General features: G+C 41.4%; 1 protein-coding gene across 4 annotated transcripts in view; it reads right to left on the bottom strand.

The window, feature by feature from the left end:
* Positions 1–348: 348 nt before the first annotated feature.
* The window catches only part of tom1l2 (target of myb1 like 2 membrane trafficking protein), a 29,425-nt gene continuing 9,233 nt past the window's right edge, over positions 349–20,540 (bottom strand). Inside the window, exons 3-16 of one of the 4 annotated variants that reach the window (XM_061229957.1) lie at positions 19,790–19,868; positions 19,365–19,514; positions 17,108–17,242; positions 16,788–16,964; positions 16,179–16,295; positions 15,658–15,791; positions 15,025–15,073; positions 12,772–12,952; positions 12,060–12,177; positions 11,670–11,745; positions 10,204–10,269; positions 5,897–5,956; positions 4,628–4,664; positions 349–3,900 (exon numbers count right to left, since the gene is read on the bottom strand). In XM_061229957.1, coding sequence (XP_061085941.1) covers positions 3,746–3,900; positions 4,628–4,664; positions 5,897–5,956; positions 10,204–10,269; positions 11,670–11,745; positions 12,060–12,177; positions 12,772–12,952; positions 15,025–15,073; positions 15,658–15,791; positions 16,179–16,295; positions 16,788–16,964; positions 17,108–17,242; positions 19,365–19,514; positions 19,790–19,868 — 1,534 coding nt within the window. In that variant the 3' untranslated portion in view covers positions 349–3,745. Of the gene's footprint in view, positions 3,901–4,627; positions 4,665–5,896; positions 8,965–10,203; positions 10,270–11,669; positions 11,746–12,059; positions 12,178–12,771; positions 12,953–15,024; positions 15,074–15,657; positions 15,792–16,178; positions 16,296–16,787; positions 16,965–17,107; positions 17,243–19,364; positions 19,515–19,789; positions 19,869–20,540 lie in introns of all 4 variants that reach the window. The other 3 variants (XM_061229968.1, XR_009706520.1, XM_061229979.1) reach the window with 3 other exon arrangements.

Raw genomic sequence — 20,540 nt, 5'->3', positions numbered from 1 at the left:
TTACATAAACTCAGTTGAGCAATATCCCAGCATGGCTGTGATGTCATTCGTAAAGTTTACATATTACAGGCACAGTACACATCAGCTAAGAGACCAGCCCCACTGAGCTCAGTTCCCAGATAGTGAATGTGGTCTTGGGCCAAAATTAAGTAGGATTGTTTATTGTGACACAGATTGCTTACTGGTTTTGAACAGAACGCTCCTTTAAAAACAAACTTTTTTTCAGGGGTTTGACAAACATAAATTCCAGCAGACTTTCACATTTCTTCTGATGACCCTGCCACATATTCTATTCTTAAATTCACTTTAAAGTGGTCATTAAGATTCACAGAAAAAATGAAGTAGAGATCACATTGCTAGTGTTTTATTTGGAGTTCAACACATGCGAAAGTCAAACGGCGCATAGCTCAAGCTAACAGCAGCAGTTAGCACACAAATCCACACAAACACACCATTTCCAGTCACTGTGTCGATCCCAGTTACTGGTTCAGTGGCCCTGTCCTTGTGGGAAATGTTACTGTTGTAAAAAGGGCAAGCCAGGTAACCAACTTACAAGACTCAACATCCTCTGGTCTTTGCTTCACCAGCCACCTTTGCTCTGACCTACATACAAAAACCCATTGTCCACATTTGTTTCCCTTTATCAATTACACATAGCATTGCTGCTTCCACATCCGCACATCAGTACGCACACATGCATACCGTCCGTATGCGCACATACGTGCATACAAGTCTGCAACATGTATGCACACACATGCACACACACGTGAACACAAGCACACACACGCACGCACACGCAATATTTGCCATGATAATAGATACTGTTCAGATCCAGCTACCTGTCTCAAGCTTGAGATGTTAGGTAATCATGTGGTCATTAAGGCTGCCATGAAGCTGAGAAATTACTAGTGATAAAAAGTACCAAAAAAATGAACTCCATTCTGACATTAATTTATTGGTAGAAGCAGAAAACTTAAATAGAATATTAGGTCCGAGACCAAAGAACCAGTGCAGAGCTGATTTAGATCCTGGAAACAATGCCCTTAACAAAAGTGAAATTTAAACTTCTGGACTTATCAATATAAGTTCTTAACAACTTATATCAATCCCACTTCTGAAAGTTAAAGGTACATCAGCTTACATGTTAACAGGTAATCTCCAAAGGGGAATTGTAAAACAAAAAAACAAATTCAATAAATGGAGAAAATAAAATGGGCAAATGTTATATGCACGTTCACACAAATTTCTCATAAAATAGACTGTCCAACATTATGTTTGAATATTCTAAATTACATTTTAATGTTGATGCTTGAAATGAATATTACAAATAAATTATTCTGAGATTTGTCAATATTTTCCAACATTCTAAAGTGATTACAGATATAAAAAAGACCATCTCTGCTGCAAGCTACCATACCATACCATACCTTTTTAACAGATCACTTTATATAACAGCTCAAATAAGGTATCTGCTTACAGAACTTATTTTAATTTATATTACACAGTACAGAACATTTGATGAAGTTAAAGAGACTGGTGTAGAAGGTAAAATGTATCAGGGCCACTGATGCCTTATAAGTTTCCATTAGTGTTTTCATTATTACAAGTGTGAATCCCATAGTTTAATTGGGAGATCACTACTTGCACTCAAGGTCATATTAGGAAAGATTCCATTGCAGTTACATATTAATATTGTGACAACTAGAATGAAGTAAGCCAATGAACATTAGACTTACACGTCTCAATATATCTTAAGCATTGCCAATAGCCCATTCAGGCTCACCAATACAATCCACATTATGTTAATTACTTAGACCTCAGAAAGTGGTTTAATTTTCCTCTCCACTGCCCTCAAGTTGGTTTAATCTGAATGAAATCCAACCAAAACAGCAATAAAGTGACATGTAACACCTGGAAACATTCTAATTGGGGAAGAATTGAGCGACTTGTTTGTGCAAACATTTCAACACATAAAATGTTAGAATTCTCTCTGGCCTGTGATTTTATATTCACATGTTTGCTTAAGAATGTCAGGGGGCAACGAATGCTCTTCACTTGCCAAATAAAACCAATGACAAATTCAGATACAAATTCAGAATGACAGAACTGCATTATATACTCTCCGCTGTGTTCATTCAATACAAATAAACTACCCACTGCATGAAGATGCTTACTGCACAATGACTAAATCATTGTTTTTAGAAAGTCACTCACATCTGTGAAACTCAATATAAACGAGTTCATGCTAGTTTTCCTCTTGCACCTCTTTTCCCTTATTTTTCACACCCTCCAAACTTTGGTCCACCAGCTTTTTTCAAAGATATTCAATATCATAAAAAATATCTCCTGGACTGTGCTTCAAGATGTTAAAAAGTCACAAAACCAAAGTCCAATATTAAATAGGGGAATGCTTGGCCACGTAACCATAAAGAGTACATAATAAACAAAACACCGGACAAGACTATCACTCAACTTATCTGATAAGGCAGGTTCAACAGAAACACTCTTCAAAAAACAAAAATGGATTTGTTTTTGTTTAAAAAATATCTATATATATATATATTTAAAAAAAAAAAGATTTAATGCATCCAGTATAGTTTATTGTTACAAATTTGAGGTCCAGGAGAAAATGTCGTATTCAATCTTTGCTGTTAGAACACATCGAGTCTCTGAAATGTCAGATACACACCTTGACAATGTTAAATTATAACAAAATGGCTGCTTTAAACAAACATAACATGTCAACCAGCTACTATTATCCCAAAGATTCTGTTAATGTTTCAGATTAACAGCCTAAAAGAAACACAGCACAAAAGGATGCGTCTCTGAGTACTGTGCAAACTCAGTTCTTGTGAAAACTGCCCATTAACTACTGATCAAAATGAAGACTCATGATTGTTAGTGGTAATGCGGCTACGTGGGTGTTTACAATAATACACTCATAGTGATATCCCATTTTTTAGTATTCCCTTTCCAATGGTGCAGTTATGCATGTAGAGTTCCCCAGGTTCTCTTTACAATGCAGCCCCTACAAGGCAACAAATGTGTAAAGATTCATAGATGCACAGGACACTATCGGCCACAATTCATGATGCACTCTGACCTGTCAGCGTTTGTTCTTCCCTTAAATAAATGTCAGTTACACAGACATGAAATAAAAAGATAACCAATCCAAACCAAACAAAAGTTAATAAAGTTAATACACAAAACATTTGATCTTAACATAATTTCTGTTGGGCATATTCATATGGACAATATCCTTTAGTGTTTTACAACGGAAAAAGAAAACATACTAAATATTCCAGTCTCTCCCTAATTAATGCATTTTGATCTATTGCCTGTGGCTGACTTCACTAGAGGCTATCCTGGCATAAGCCAGAGAGGTTGATAGAGGAAGCGCAAGTACGGAAGGAAGATATTTCTGAATCCTTTCTCACAATACTCGCTCAGCTTAGGGATAGACATGCAAAACCGTTGGAATGGTAGCCAACGATTTTACCAAATGATTTAAGCTGTAAAAACAGGGATAAACTAGAGGGTGGGCGGCTAGCCTCTGTGATGTAGTGCAATGAGCCAGGAAATAGGGTTGGTGGGTTGTGCAGATAGCACTGGCACATGGCAGACCAATGTACTGTACGCTGCTGAGCTGGGGTGCTGGGGGCGGTTTCGGGTCTGTGGGGCAGGGGCAGGGGCAGGGGCTGGGTGGGGAGAGGGCGGTAGGGGAACAGGGGTTTCTGCTGCAATGCTACAAGGCAAAAAGGGCATCTTCAGATCTCTGTGGTTTCTTGCGACTGCCACTGGGTGCGCTCACAGGGGGAGCGGGGTCTCCACTAGGGGGCGATGGTAAGGTCGGTGCCACCTCCGCAGCTTTGGCCCTTTCTTCTAGAAACTTGTCAAATTCTGGAGTGAAATAATGGACATTTCAATCAAACGAAAGTAAAAAGTAATCCACTAATAAATCATATTTGTATGTAAAACAGGGTATACACATTAATAACTTTACTATTTTAATGATAAAACATTAAGAACATACACTCAGTGACCACTTTATTAGGTAGACTTGTACACCAGCAAGTTAATGCAAATATTTAAACAGCCAATCATGTGGCAGCAACTAAATGCATACAAGCATGCAGATGTGGTCAAGAGGTTCAGCTGTTTTTCAGACCAAATGACAGAATAGGGAAGAAATGTGATCCAAGTGACCGTGGAATGATTGTTCGTGCCAGACAGGGTGGTTTGAGTACATCAGAAATTGCTCCTGGGATTTGTAACTCCTGGGATTTTCACACATAACAGTCTCTAGGGTTTGCAGAGAATGGTGCAAAAAAACAAAAACACATCCAGTGAGCAGCAGTTCTGTGGGCAGAAATGCCTTGTTAATGAGAGAGGCCAGACTGGTCGAAGCTGACAAGAAGGTGACAGTAACGCAAATAACCAGGCATTACAACAGTGGTATGTAGAAGAGCATCTCTGAACACACAACGTGCCAAACCTCTAAGTGGATAGGCTACAGCAGCAAAAGACTTAAGTATAATAAATACCTAATAAAGTGCTCACTGAGTATAAGATGCTTAAAATGAAAACTGAACAAAAAAACAAACAAATGTGCAGTCTGTACTCATACCTTCACTGGTCACCCCCTCTTCAGTTTCATCACCCTTCTGTTTATCAGGACAAAGAACACATCATATGAAAATGATTAAGGTGCACTACATTTACTCAAAGCTACCTCACTGTGTGCAAATAGGATGCTTCTGACCCATAGAGGATAACATTCACACATGGACACATAGGAAAGCTAATCTTGACAACTTATTGACAGAATTGACAACATAACCAGTACCAAAAGCCATCTGAAAGAAATATGTGAGTGGTATGTGTGTGTGTGTGTGTGTGTGTGTGTGTGTGTGTGTGTGTCTGTCTGTGTCAACACAGACACACACACACTAATATTTTATAAAGTACATAATCATTCCTTTCCTTAGCATACAGTATCAACAATAGGCTAGAACAAGTAGTACAATTAAAGCACCTTTCCTGCATTTCAATTGAACAAAGTTTGATTTAGGAAACAGGCCATTATAAAACTGTATAAAATCAGTTTAGGTGATTCTCACTGGGGTTTCGTCAGATAAAAGATGAACACATTTCCTATATATTGTGTCTGATCTTGCAAGTGTTGACCCACAACTACCACGATAAATATTTGAACCCTACTCCTTTCCTTCCTTCTCAGATCAGCTTATCATTGACAAATTTAAAATAGCTGTTTCATTTTCATCTCTATCATGTATCATTCTATCATTATGTGACAAATACAGGTAGATGCAAAAAGTACTTCTGTAGTTATTATGAAAGGTGTTCATGCACTGGTGGATAGGTGGAGCATGCACACACATTTGTAAGTGTTTAACTAATTCAGATAAGCATAGCTAATTGACAATACAAATGAGCCCTTAATAAAAATGTTTTCAGACCACAACCTCTTCCCCCAATCCTCCCACCCAAAACCCTCAATGGCATCTGCCCAACCAACAGTACAATACAAGAACAAACCAGTAGGGCACATTCAGCAGCAAATACCTAAACGACAAGACTAAGACTAACAGATGGCTGCTTACATTGACGATGAGCTCACTGTTTCACTGCGTTAGCAGGTATAACTTAGAAAAAGCTGTTAGTAGCACCATAATCCATAAACTCTCCTTATTATACTGCACCATACAGGGTAAGCATATGGGGACACAGAGTTGCAGAAATCGATTTCGTTGGTTGAAAAACAAAGTAAAGAAAAGTGAGTGAATTTCATCAGCTGACATGTTTTAAAAGGAATGTAAAATGTTAGGAAGAAAGAGAAAACAGAGAGAATGAAATCAAGGTAAAGAAGTCTCACCACATCAGCACAGAGCCACTCCTCAATGTCATCCATGACAGAGGACTGCGCAACGGGAATCTATGGAGCAAAGCCACGGGCAAACCACCACATTCCCCCAAAAACAACAAACAAACACAAACAATAAGAACAGATTCAACAGAAAGTCTGGCAAAATAAAAATAATAAAATAAAAACCTCAAACAAAAATCTAAAATGGCACAAAGCATAAATTCACAAATGCACACAAGCACACGCACGCACACACACAAATCAACAATGTCTGCATAGAAAGCTAGGACAACGCTGAGTGGCATGCGATGACAGAGATAATGACAGTGGAAAAGGGTTGGAAAACACCTGAGTTTGAATGCTCTTTAAATCGTTTAGTGTAGGATAATGCCTTCAGGTTCATCATCCAGGGAGTGAGAAATGAGCTAGGGCACTGACTGACCTGGTTCTAGATGAATCCATTGTAGCAGTCAGATTACATTTGTGTTTCAGAAGTAACACTTGTCCTGTGAAGTGGAGGCCTTCACATTTCTACCTCTGGTGAATATCTGAGACTCGACTTGTGTCTGGGCCATTTCCAAGTAAATAATTACTGCTGGCACAGTATGTATGTCTTGCAGCAGTCATTACTAATGCATATGCACAGTCATTAAAGTGCTATATGATAAAATGTATCTTTATTACATTGTCTATTTATTGTGGTGGGGATTTGTGATGACTTACCGTGATGAAGTACAATTGTGCTTTGCCATTTCACATTACATGCATCTTATTTTCACAGTACTGTACAGTAGCTCATTTAATTTGTGTGATAATTACTTATTTTGGTGACAAACATTTGAATGTGATAGCTTTGGTTCATATGGTGCCTACCTGCAATTAAGGGAATCATTTGGGGGATTTTTTTTTTTTTTCCTTTGATTTTTTTAAACCTTTTTAAATGAAGCGTTTTCACCGCATAAGATAATAAAAGGTGCCTCTACAAAATACACCAAACGCTCCAATGCATTCTCTGATGCAGTCCAATTCAGGTTGGGTGTATACATTTGGACCAAAAAAGATACATTACTTTAGGTCTACACGATGTGACAAACATGGAAGTGAACCTTTTCAATATTCCTCCCCTATGATGCTGGCACACAATAAGAAACTACTGATCTATATTTTAGATCTTAGAAAATACACAAATCTACCTTTGAGAGCAAACTAAAGTCAAATATTACAAATATTCAATGACCAAGAAGAAATGTTGACCATAAGAATATATGGCTTTTATACAGCTTAATTTAATTAATCTTAACAGGCATACCAAACAACGGCAAAAGCCTTACCTGCTTGGTATTCTATTGAACCACTGACTCTCGACAGCCCAGGGCAAACCCACCAAGGGCTCACTATACTAAATGGTGTATGAATCATGGACGGAGGACTAAGCCCTGACCATTGAAGGCTCTTCTGGAAAACTGACAGGCATTACAAATGTTTCCATGCCAGTTGAGTCCTGTATAGAGATGTGCAGAGAGGTTCAAAGGGACTTAACTGAGCCCCGTGAGTGAAAGAGATGAAAAAGCGAGTAAAAGCCATTTTAAAAACGCTATCTTTTAAGGGTATCGACCTGGGCGGGGTAGTTACCACAAAATGAACTTCCATTAGAATCAATGTACAGTAATGACACGTGAATATGTGGAAGTTCAAACAAAACCTTTCATCTAAATTCTGCTTTTGACCTACATTCAATCCTCACACAATCAATAGTCAAAATATGAATTGGTGATCCTATCCAGTACTGTTACCATTATAGACCAGCTGACATATCAGATAAAAAACTCTGACATGACAACATTGCATAAATCATCCAAACATTCCATTCATAACAAGGTAATTGGTCAAATATATACAGTATAACAAGATAATGCATAGATATAATATGTGTTAATGTATTAATATATGATTAAGAGTCTTAGTACAGGACTACATTTAGTTTGTCACTAGAGTATGTTCATGCCATAAGGTTTAGACTGTAAACAGCTGGGGAATAAACAATGAATGTCAGTAAGACTCCCATCACACTGCAGTTTAATGCATCACAGGTTTACACACGGTGTAGACTCTTACTGAAAGCGCACTGATAAACCTCCAGGACAGGTGTTAGGGGTTTATATGTATGACACAGTGTCAGTAAAACTCAAACCCCTGCTGGGGTGTGAATGGATGGGTGGTGGAGGTGTCATTCCTGAGAGAACTAATAGCCCTACGGTTCTGCGAAGCAATAAGAGTCTCCAATCCTTACTGCAAAGGATCCTGTATTAATTCCGTTCTTCCGTAATGAAAATCCAAGCCTGTCCTACAGGGACAGGCCAGCCTTTTCATTGTGGGTAAGTGATGAACACGGAGGTGGAGATGAGAGGGGGAGATGAATGGCAACAGTAAAAGGGACGGAGCAAAGGGCAGCCGTTGGGTGTGGCTGGCGTGACCGTGGCGGTGTGAATAAGTGCGTATGACTGACCCCGGGTGCATGCCGAAGGTGACTGTTTCTGAGGGAGTGTGGACACAATGACTGATTACACCAGCCAGTCAGTTAGGTTTAGCCAATGAATAAAAAGAGTTACAAATAAATAGCCAACTCAAACTCAGGTGGATTTGCAATAACAATACAAAAATGTAAAAAAGAAAAAAACAAAAGATAAATCATTTAAATCATTATAATGGAGGTTGAAATTCAATGGTAAAACTTCAGAAAATAAAATGGAATAAAAACAGCAGTGTACCCCCACTATATAATGGGCATCAAAGCGAAACCAGAGCGAAGTGGCTGTTAAATGTAGCAGCGTGTAGCACCGAAAACCCACAGGGGGGAAAAAAGCAACAAAAGTCCCTCACACCAGATTTCCACTGGGGCTCCCAAAACAGACCAAGCGTAAATAGACACGCACCTACAGAAACTCACATCTTGGCAACTGGATTGTGTTTTTCTGTGGTTTACATCCAAAAATGCATTTAATTGCCAGTTTTCCAGTTGAGATACAGTACTCAGAAACTGTTCATTTTCTGCTATCTTCATTCAAGGATGAATGCAACTGAAATAAATAATGGGAATTAATGAAATGGCATGTTATGAAAAAATAGCGAATACATAGGTCTAGTATCTTGAATACTTGAAAGGGGCCAAAAAAGAAATCTTCCCAAAAAAGAAATTATAGTATGTTCCCACTTACACAGATTACTATCTATCCATCCAGATCATTTTTGAGATGTGACAAATATCCTGGATTTGACACGAAACACTCAACTGCAATGTCTCTTTCCAAATATAATCCCACAGTTATTCACAAACATCAACAGAGCTCAAATATGCACTATTTATTCTATGGCCGGTCTCATCAAATTTCTGCCAAAGAACACCAGTATTTTGGGGTAAAGTATTCATGACTTCTTTGTAGTCTGACATTGCAAGCTAAATTAGTTCCTATACTGTCTTGGTACAATTTCACGAAATGAAGAGCTGGCTAACGCGTACACTTTGATGTTTCTATATGTAAACAAAGTACACCAAACAGCTCGCTAAAACACTGATCAAAACAATTGACACTTTGCCACAGAATACCGGTGTGCTTCTGCAGAAACAGAGTTGGTGACTTGCGGCAGTAGAATTACAATTTGCATTTCTGAGCTCTGTTGATGTCCGCAGGTAACTGTGGAATTAAATTTGGAAAGGGATATAATGTTTTTTGAATGTACATTTTCAGCGCATTGATTACCAGAAAACAAGTTTCCATAGAGCTCCATTATATCACAGTGAACTGCACCTAAAAATCGAGAAAATTCATCACATCTCAGCTAAAGTGCCTGGATAGATAGAGTACTATCGGAAAGTGGAAACATACTTTCATATCATTTTTGGATGAACAGCCCTTTTAATTGAGAATATCTTTCCAAACTATTTGACAGTAAAGTCATTCACTTCAGAGATGACTCTTGTGCAGTACTGTAAACCTACGTGCACAATTCTCTCTAATGAAGAAAAAGTCACTCTGTTCCAACATCGGCTCACCATTTCAGGTGCAAACCTGAGGTGGACACTTATACAATTACACAATTATTTTCCCCAAAATGTGCTCTGATGGTCCCAGTCTTACTGTATGTATGTGTGTGAGTCCTGAGGATGTAGGAGTGTGTCAATCAAGGCTCTCCCTTTTACTGTTTGACAGGGCTGGTTTTAGCAGTGCGGGGGCACAGTCAGGGGACACGATGGATCAGAGGGACAGAACAGGGACACCGGGGACACTGAGGAACAGCGGTGCTGGTGACATCCTCACCATTCCTTGGGTAATAAGCCAGCTGTCTATTGGCTCCATGTCTGCGTTACCATCTTTTACCCTCAGCTGAATCAACAACACAAAATGGCTTATAAATGTGAGAAATACAGCTAGCCAGAATAAACAGTAAGCCAAACAAGAGATATGTACATCTCATGCCAAAGAATTAACTGGAGACATTTATTAGATGAAAACACAAATAAAAATGTAAGTAAAAATACCAAAATTAAACCAATATTAAGAAAGTATTTTCAAATCTTCTTGTTTTCTGAAGCTTAAACCTTTAGCTTCATCCAAAAGGCTGTATCCCTAAGACTCTGCATTCCCCTGAGTTTATATTACCATATTTTGTGCAAATATTAACATATGCAAGATGGACTAATATGTAATTGTTTCCACTAAGCCCTTTCATGTTGTCTAATGAAATCCAACTACACTATGTGTCTGTAATGTTAAGCCCTGACCAGGCTATTGTCTGACCTCCCTTAATATTTTTTAAACATACTTTACTGCACTTTTGTCTGTTTGCTATTGAAATTAATTCTAGAACCTTCAGCGACAGATTGCCATGTGAATGTGTTTCCTTTCCCTCATGGATTATATGTATGAGTTGTGCTACATGTCTTCCCTACAGAATAAGCTATAATACATGGCAACTGCAATGCTAAACATGCAATGCTTAAACGCCCATCTTCTGATGAGGCAAAGTCCAGCCATGTCTGGGGAATTCCACTACTTCAGATCCAGGACAGGGTTCATTAATGGCATCTTCCAAGTCTTCAGTATTGATATGGATTTGCTGATAAACCTCTGACTAATGTAAGATGTACTTCCTACTCAATCGTATTTCTAGAGTCCCATTCTAAGCATATGAGGTATCTTAGTAACAGGACAGGCTAAATCATACATTTGGGCTAAATTGACAGAGAAATGACATCTGCTCCAGAGGGTCTCAGAGAAATGCACAGAAAGTTGCCAAAATCGTTCATAACTCATAAATATGTTGTATGAAGCTGCAATTAAGGACCATGGCTATGACCAAAGGGTTGGATGCTGAAATCCTACATGTTAGAACTACTGTCCCAATGTACAAAAGTTAATACAATGAATTCAATACTACTGAACAAATGGACAACAGGTAAAATGGCAGCTATGTAAGTCTCCCCTCAGATTGACATCTTCTGTGCAGTACCTCTAAGAGCTCACTGCAACGAATGACTACCTGCAGAACCCACTGCATGTAAAACTCAAGTTCACTGGGGCTCAGGATCCTTGGGTCTCAATCTGAAGTAAAGAACAGACTGCACAGCATTCCATGCAGGAGACCCAGGCTAAACCAGAGAGCAAGAGCTGGAACACTCTGTTCCTACAGCACACCATCCACACACTCACTGCCAACACATGACCCAGAGAGGGTACAGGAATATAAAGACTACAGTTCCCACCATGCTTTGGCTTGTACTCACCCCCGCGGCATTCTGTTGTTTGGTGTCCGGACCGGAAACTATGCCACCACTGGCCTGAAGCTCTTCATGCTTCACACTGGCAACAAACAACAGTTCTATGGGAGAGCGACTGTGTCCTACATACTCATTCAAGTGAGCCAGTCACAGTCATTTAGGCTATTTAAATAACCAAGCCCATAAAAAAAACATAATAATATACAGGGCCTTATTAAACTCCAGGTGATTAACAAACATTGCAGCACTAAAAATAAGAAATCTTAATTAAAATAAAGGGGACACTTTAACAGAACAGAAGAAGAAATTTAAAATCACTTTGCTGGAGGTACTGAAAAACAGTGCACAGTGAGATATGAAACCGGGCTTGGAGGAAAGTGCCTCCGCAGCGCTCACCTTTTGGGCGGTTCAGGCTGAGAGCCGGTCCTGGTCTGAGCGAACATGTCGAAATCATCCCGGGGGTTACAGCTGGGCAGGGACCTCAGAGTGCCGCTCACACTGTCCGCACCCACGTCTGCAGAGCAGGAATGGAGAGAGAGGGGTGAGACTCCCTGTCTGACAGCCTTCAGCTAAATCACACCCCTCCGTCCGCCAGGGACCAAAACACATCTGCTGGAGCAGCATCATAAGAAACGGCTTGGAGGGAAAGATCAGAGGAGGGTACATTTAGACTTCAGACGCTGTGTTCTTGTCATTGTTATAATTTTTACGCGCTAAGCCGCTCCTAGCCTGTCCTCAGATGTTCTGTTGTGTGCTGTCCAGCAGAGCTGCAGGAGCTGCTGTGTGGAATTAGCCAGCGCTTCCCACTCTCTTGGCTGAGAAGAGTCACAGGCAGCCTGTAGCCGAGTGGCTAAGGTGCTTGACTGGGACCTAGAAACTTGGTGGTTGAAGCCCCAGTGTTCCCACAATAAGATGAGAGCAACTATTGGGCCCTTCAGCAAGACCTTTAACCCCACATTGCTCTGAGGGGGGATTGGCCCCTGCCTAGTCAACTGTAAGTCGTTTGGATAAAAGCCTCAGCTCAATAACACAGGAGCACAGCTTGTTTGCCCAGGCAGTGTTTGTCATATTCATGTCGAGAATGAGAAGGTGAGGATGCCGGACTCACCAAGCCCAGCGAGTTGAGTGGAGAGGGCGGCCGCCGGGGTGGAGGAGGGCACGGGGGCAGCAGGGGCAGCCAGGGCAGCAGGGGCAGCAGGGGCAGCAGGGGCGCTCACCTTGGGGCTGACCACAGCCGGGGACCCTGGCCCCAGGTCAATCAGGTTGTCCTCTGTGGCCTCGCTGAGCACCTGCGGACCAAACCATACAACAGAGACAGGCAGAGACAGTCACATCTCCCCTACGGCTGCGCTATGCCTCCTCCCATAGCCCAACACACCACTCACATCTCCCCTACCGCTGCGCTATGCCTCCTCCCATAGCCCAACACACCACTTACACAGGACTCAGCTCCTATGGGACCCACTCAGTCCTCAAATGACCATTAGTCGCAATGACTGGGAACGTAAAAATAAAGCGTCACCCCTCAAGTGCCCTGCATACTAATATTACCTGTTCATTTGCTTGAAACATTTTTCACATTCAAGTGGTATTACTGGATTTTTAAAACACTAAAAGTACCATAAACTAGTGAATGTCGTTCAGCTTATTGATGAAAACTACAGGCTGTATGCACGTCTGCTAAGGCCACAAATTACATGTAACGATAAGTGAAGGGAATTCACACAAATAATTGCGAAAGTAATGAAATCTTATTGGTACTTGACTTGAGTCTGAGCTGGAAAATGTATATTGTGGAAATGAGAGGCAAGTGTGAGAATTCTGTTATATCCTGGTGCTTCCAGTCTCTCTGGCTTGTACTGTGGCTCTGTGCTTTGCGCACACCCCAGTTTTTTTTCAGGCTACAGATGGTGATATCAGCACTGAAAGAATAGGAGGCACCAGGAAAACAAGACAGAAACATTTCAACCTTTTCCCTCACGTTTGTAATCATTCTAATCTGGAAATTACTCTTTTCTGAAGGAATTATTTTTGATCTATAGCAGCATTAAAATACATAGAGAAATGCAGAACAAAGTAAGCCATCGTGATATTTTCCCAGACAGCCTCCACTGAGTGGGCTGGGATGACCTAAGGATGTCACTACCAACAGATGGCAGTAGTGAGCCACTGACACGTCTAGCAGCTTTCCAGTATCCAAACCTTAACATTCTTCACACATTGAAACTGAATGAGAAATGTAAACAAAATAAACACAGCTTTGAGAGGAACTGTACAGGCTGATGGGACATATGCAACTGAGGATAATCGATAAAAGAAAGAAACTGTCACAAAAACAGTGTCACAAGTAGTATTGATGGTACAAACACAACTCTACGCTATGATGTGACTGCACATATCTGAAATTGTGTTTTTTCGCCATAAGCACAAGCCCATCTCCCCAATAGACAATTTTCACACACATCTGCTAAAATCTTTGTGTTTTCCACCTGTGCCATAGTCTATTGCCACACATATCTGCTAAAATCTTTGTGTTTTCTACCTGTGGCCAAGGCTTTTGTACTTCATCAGTAATTCCACAGTACTGAGCTGCATATGAAGAGGCAGACTGCTTTAAACCCGAGTGGTTTAAGGGAAGTGCCTTAGACTGAGCAGTAATGGCAATTCCAGTTTTGGGCTGGAAAGCATTTGAAGGTGGTGCAGCCCTTGTGACTGTTGGCAGAGAACACACATTTTCAGCAGCGCAGGAGTGGCGAATGTATGGGACCAGCAGTGACGAGCTGCTGACAGCTGTGGGTGATGCAGGAAGCAGAGGAGGTGTGGGAAACAGGGAGGGGTTCGGGCAGGACGAGGGTGTGGCGTCTAATTCCCGTGCTTTAGTTCAGAAGTGCCGCACGGCCCGAATGGCGTGGGAAAAAATGACGTGCCGTCAGCTATACCTCAGCATTCCCTTAGTCCTGTGACTCATCACATACCAAAAGAAAAAAAAACAACACAGGGTAACATTCATACTTGCCTGCCTCAGCTAGCCATAACAGAAAAGAACAGGAAAAACACATAAATATTACCATGCATTTCCACTGATGATCTTTTACTCTGGCATGAGACATAACTTCACCCAAAGCGGAAAAAAAAAGTCACTGAATAAATAAATTAAAAATAGCCATAGGACAGAGAGGGCTATTGAGTGTAACATCAATTGTGACATTACACAAGAACGTACTACAGTGGCAATGAAACATAAAAAAGGAGTAACATAAATGGGAACTGCTCATGCATTGACTTAAGTTCCACATTAAGACAGGAAGTATTGGGACTGAGGTGCCATTTTCTTTTGGGTGGAGCGGTGATGGGCACTCACCCCGTTATTGGTGTTCTGGGCAGCTCTGCTCGTGCGGTAGCGCTCGTACCTGACAACAAACACACAGCAGACAACTTCAGTCCTCACAACTGCCAAACTCTCACACAGGGAGTCTGGATTCTCATATCAGCAGTTCAACTTTCCACACTTCATAAAGTACAGTGCCTTCGACAGTCCAAGATACGTTTAATGATAAACTGAATAATATTATTTTGTTAGGGCAATTCAACAATCATTTTACTGGAGAGGTGTAGCTCCATCAGTGACATTACCATTATACAGCCACTCACAGTATAAAACAAATTCAGATTATTCCAATATGACTGTTTTATTATTTTGTGTTTTTCTGTTTTTACTGAACTGTAGTAAATTCACCTATTAATTCGGCTTTAACACTTTTCACATCGAGACCAAAACTTTTCAATGTTCAATCACGTACACAATGTAAAATACTGCAAATGCAAATTCATTTTCAAAATGATCTGTGATAGGACAGTTGGCAGTGTTTTCGAAAAGATAACACAGGGAATAAAAGTGGCCGTGAAACTCGCCCCCTGCTGGCCATATTGAGACTAAAACTCCCCCTTGGAGCGCAGACACGGTGCGGTTGGGTTAAGTGGCGGACTGCAGCACCTCTCGTATCGCAGGAAGATGTTGTTGAGGTCGTCGTTGACATGGAGCAGCTCCTCGGTCACCTCCTCGTTGGCCACGCGGGAGATGAGCTCCACGATGCGTTGCTGCATGGCCCGGCAGGTCCGGTTCAGCTCCTGCACACCGGTGGGTTAGCTCACCGCACCGACACCGTCAGCCTCATCTCTACACCTTAATCCTCAAATTAAACAGGCTAAACTGCCTACTGTGCTGGATTACACTGGAGAAGACCATTCATCCAGCCAACTGTTATTCATATAAACACAAACTGCGGTCTTCACACAGCATAAGCACTCCCTCTAGTGGTCAGAGTAAGACAAAAATACGAGAATCTCCATTCAAAATTGAATTTAGTCAAGGACTAGGCTTAATCTGTGAAACTGGCCCTTAATCTCTTAAATGGAGATTAAGTACACAAAGAACCAAAATGTACTGTTGAGACCCCACAGGACAATATCTACTTAGGCGTGAATGGAGAGAAGACCGTGAGCACGGAGCCTGACCTGCAGAAGCTCATGGTCTGAGGGGTCCTCTTGTCCAGGCACCATTTCAGTCAGCATCTCTGACATCACCTTGGTGTTTCCACGCACGATGTCCAACTCACTGCGCAGCCGGATAATCTGTACACAGCGGTTTAAAGTGTAAGAACCAGCAAGCACAGTCAAAAAAGACTACATGCTATGTGCTTCACTTCTATCAATCTTCTGTATTATTGTCGACCTGTGTCACAAAAGCTCTTACCTTACCTATCATCTGATTTTAGCATAAAACATGTTCTGTTCCAGGAGGCCTTTGAGAGAACCTGTGTGATACACTTTATGGAGAAGCAGCACAGTTTCAAATTCACTGCTGTTAATGAAAGTTGTACAGTATCTTACGGCAAGTTAACAAAATAGCATATCCGCTAATTACTCACACTCCCTTTTCCAGCCCAAAGCTTAGAATGGAATGGTTAAAAGCCAGGCAAACATTTTGAGCCAGTGAGGATTGTTCATCACAAAACCTGAGTGCTGAAACAAGCTACCAGACTGAGATTTTGGAGCACAGATCAGCTCAGTTCACACCAGTTGTAATGTGGAAACAGCAGTTTCTCAGGTACAAGGGGTGCTTACCTGATCGGCACTGGGGTTAATGGCCCCAGACGCCTGCAGGCTGGGGATCTGCGGTGCTGAGTAGGAGGGGGGAACAGTGGAGGACACGGGAGGAGCAGGGCCTGAGAAGGGCTGGGGAGGGGAGGTGTACTTGGGAGCAGCTGGCTCCACTTCACGGGTGCTCTGCATACCGCACAACTTCAAACAGAAAGGAGAGAGGAGAACGCCGGGGCACAGTTAGGGAGAAAACGTCCCTTATACAGTGAAGCCTCAGGATGAATCTTGGCCTGGACCCCAGACCTACACTCATCAATGACTACACCTGAAGGATGGTGTCTTACCCGCTGTGGAGTGTGGATGGGAGAGAGGACGTCCAGGTCTGTCACGGGGAACTCCACGCCTTTCCTCTTCAGCTCCTCATAAATGTGCACCACTCCAGTCAAGTCTGGACTGCTCCTGAAGGCATCTGCCCAAGCCTGAGATGAGAAACAGAGCACATCCATGACTGGTTCTGAAGGCATCTGCCCATGCTTGAGACCAGAAACAGAGTACAGCCATCTGAGACAAGAAACAGAGCACAACCGTGACTGCTCCTGAAGGCATCTGCCCAGGCCTGAGACCAGAAACAGAGCACAACCATGGCCTGAACTTTAACTAACTGCTCTAAATTACAGCCATCAGGAGAGGCTCTCAATAGACATTAATTAGCTTATGAGAAAAGCACAAATATTCAACGACAGCTATCATTTGTAGATATCCAGAACAAGCCACAGTTGATACATTTTCCCATGTGTTTAGAACAGCATTTCCTGTGTATTTTGCTAGTTTCTGGATGTGATCCTCTGACTTATGGTAGAACCTATGCACTTGTAAGTCGCTTTGGATTAAAAGCGTCTGCCAAATGACTAAAATGTAAATGTAAATGTGGAAATATGCATTTATGTAGGGAGAATGACTCCTGTATGGACTAGTTGGTAGGGCTGATGGATTAAAAGAGGCAGAGCAGTCAGTGTGAAGGCTTCAGTGCCCTGCACAGCCGCTTCAGGGTTCTGTACAACCCTTAGCCAGGTGTAGAGTTGCAGTGAGCAGCTGTCTGGACCCGAGGCAAACAGAAGCCTCATGCATGATTTAGGGCATTAGCTATGGGAGTTCAGCTATATTGTTCTCCATACAGCACACGTGGAACGGGATGCACGTTCCCCGCATGCATTCCCTGCTGCCACCCACCCCAAAAACAGAACGGCCAACAGAGAAACCATTATTTCCATAAACTGCCCACTATTCTCCGAGTTTATTTCAACAGTATGGCATCTAGCACGTATTCTTAACGCATTAGTGCTGTGCCAGGCCGTCATTCCAATATGTGCAGAAAACATCAACGCATGCCTGGCACAGAATGGGCAAAACGCTTTCCCGAGGACTGCCACAGCCAAAAGCACAATCATAACGTGGTCTATTAAACAACGCATCAACTGCAGATGGCTTGTCTCTGTTCTGTAGACTAAGCATTCTGAGCAGTTTTATTGGCGGTAAGGTGATTCCCTTGCATATAAACAAAGCGAAAACTGCATGAGCTAATGGTTAAACGATACAATTATTACTATGTGGCGCTATTTTACTGCTATTGTTAAATATAGTCCCTTGTCAACTTGGGTAGCCTAAATGTACATTCCGGAGGGGAAGTTAAATTGGAGTTCTCGCCTATAGATGTCTGGCAAGAGGCAGATATAGCTGGGAGCAAAGAAAGAGGCCAATACATCTGAGCTGTCGCTGGTTATCGGAGATGTTCCAAGCAACTAGATACAGACATATGCTTAACACCATGGGCATCAAACTACATTCGAGTCCCCTGACTACAAGACCACAGGCAACAAATATGCAGCTTCCTTGTCATTTTTAAGTATACATGTCACCTAATTAGTCTAATTATCTTATCCACTTTTCAGCATTTTATCATTTCATCATTACCAACACATAACTGTGAAATAGGAGACAGGTTGGGGCAGGAGATATACCCACTACCAAACTGAGGCAGGTAGTTCTTCACATATTAGAATATTGCTTTGGTGGCACAAGATGCTCCAGAGCTTTAAGTGTATTTTCTATCATTAGAGCCCAAACCAGAATACACTGATATAATTGCAAGCCAGAAACTTCTGTAAGTACCTAAAATATTCTTTATGGTACAAAAACTATCTGGAGAAATCAAAAACATACACCAAAACTAAAATAATAACAAGAACTCAAGAAAGTGAGCAATGCCTGTAAATCTTTAAAAACAGTTCAGACTTCTGAGAAAGTGCTCATCAATGGCTTTTTAAATTCATTGAGAGCTGTGGTGTGTCCTGAATAGACCAAAACTAAAATAACGAGTCAATTGTATTTAGACTTCAGAAATTCATACACATATTAGCACTCTCGCCAAGAATGTAAACTACACTAAAACGGAATGAGATCTCAACAAAACCTCTTTCAATTGATCTGTATACTTCATTGGCATTTAACCTTGTTATTTTTGTTTAAAAAAAACATGTTGCATAATGATCATATGAACACCATTTTACAAAAACCCAACATATCTTTGATATTTCTCATTACCTGGATCAGGGAAAGCACTTTGTCTTGTACAATAGTGGGAGGGTTGGTCTTAGGAGAGATGATTTTAACCAGGACACCATCAATGAAGTCCCGATTAGTGACAAGAATGTGAAAACGATGGCCACAGTTCTTCACACACGTCTCCAAGACCTGCAGAAAAAAAAAAAAGGAGTAGAACCCAAAGAAAATTGATTGTGTTGGCAGTATGATGGGCCATTTTGGTTTCTGTCCACAGACAGTTAAAAATACTCTCATTGAAGGTCACTGTCTACAAGAGGTTTCTCAGACCACATTTTCTCAGCTTGGCTTAGTGCTGTGCATGTATGTACAAGTGTAGACATGAAGCTGAAGATCACACTGAGGTGAAAGAACCAGATGATAAATAATCTATCAAATCCTGTCCCAGGATCGTTCCGGACACTCACGGTCAGCGCCAGCATCACCTCCTTGAAATTCCTATTCCCATGCAGCCTTTTCTTCACTGCCTTTATGGCATCTTTGGGTCTGTGGACACAGAGGAAAGGACATAGATTACATAAGAAAAACCCTATGTACTTTACATTACATTACATTAATGGTATTTGGCAAACGCTCTTATCCAGAGCGACGTACAGTTTAGACTAAGCAGGAGACAATCCTCCCCTGGGTTAAGGGCCTTGCTCAAGGGCCCAATGGCTGTGCGGATCTTATTGTGGCTACAAGTCATGAACCTTAACCACCACACTACAGGCTACTTCTGCAATAGTCCCCAAGACTCTTCGTTTGAATAGTGGAAATCAAGCAGAACGCAGTTCTCGTTTTGGTGGAACCACGTGGCAAATTCTCTGCCAGGTTTTAAAAGTGAAAAGGGTATGATGCCATACAATATCAAATCCAGGATAGTAGCTACATGTTGAACCTGTCATTTCCATGCATGGAAGAGAAAAGTGAGGTCAGTCTCTCAATCTTAATTCACAAGTTTGCAGGTAGCAAATTATATTAATCGTGAAATAATAAAATAAAATAAAATATTTTCTTAAAGATATTTTTTTGGCCTTTTTCAGCTTTTATTGGACAGTATAGTATAGAGAGACAGGAAGAATGGGGGCGAGAGATAGGGAAAGACATGCGACAAATGTCAGACGGCTGGATTCAAACCACCGACGTCGCGGCTCGCAATGAGCATGCGGTCAGTGC

The sequence above is a fragment of the Conger conger genome, chromosome 2, assembly GCF_963514075.1.
Source record: "Conger conger chromosome 2, fConCon1.1, whole genome shotgun sequence".
Lineage (NCBI taxonomy): Eukaryota > Metazoa > Chordata > Actinopteri > Anguilliformes > Congridae > Conger > Conger conger.
Note: the sequence above shows the minus strand (reverse complement) of the source record. Positions and strands in the feature narration are given on the sequence as shown.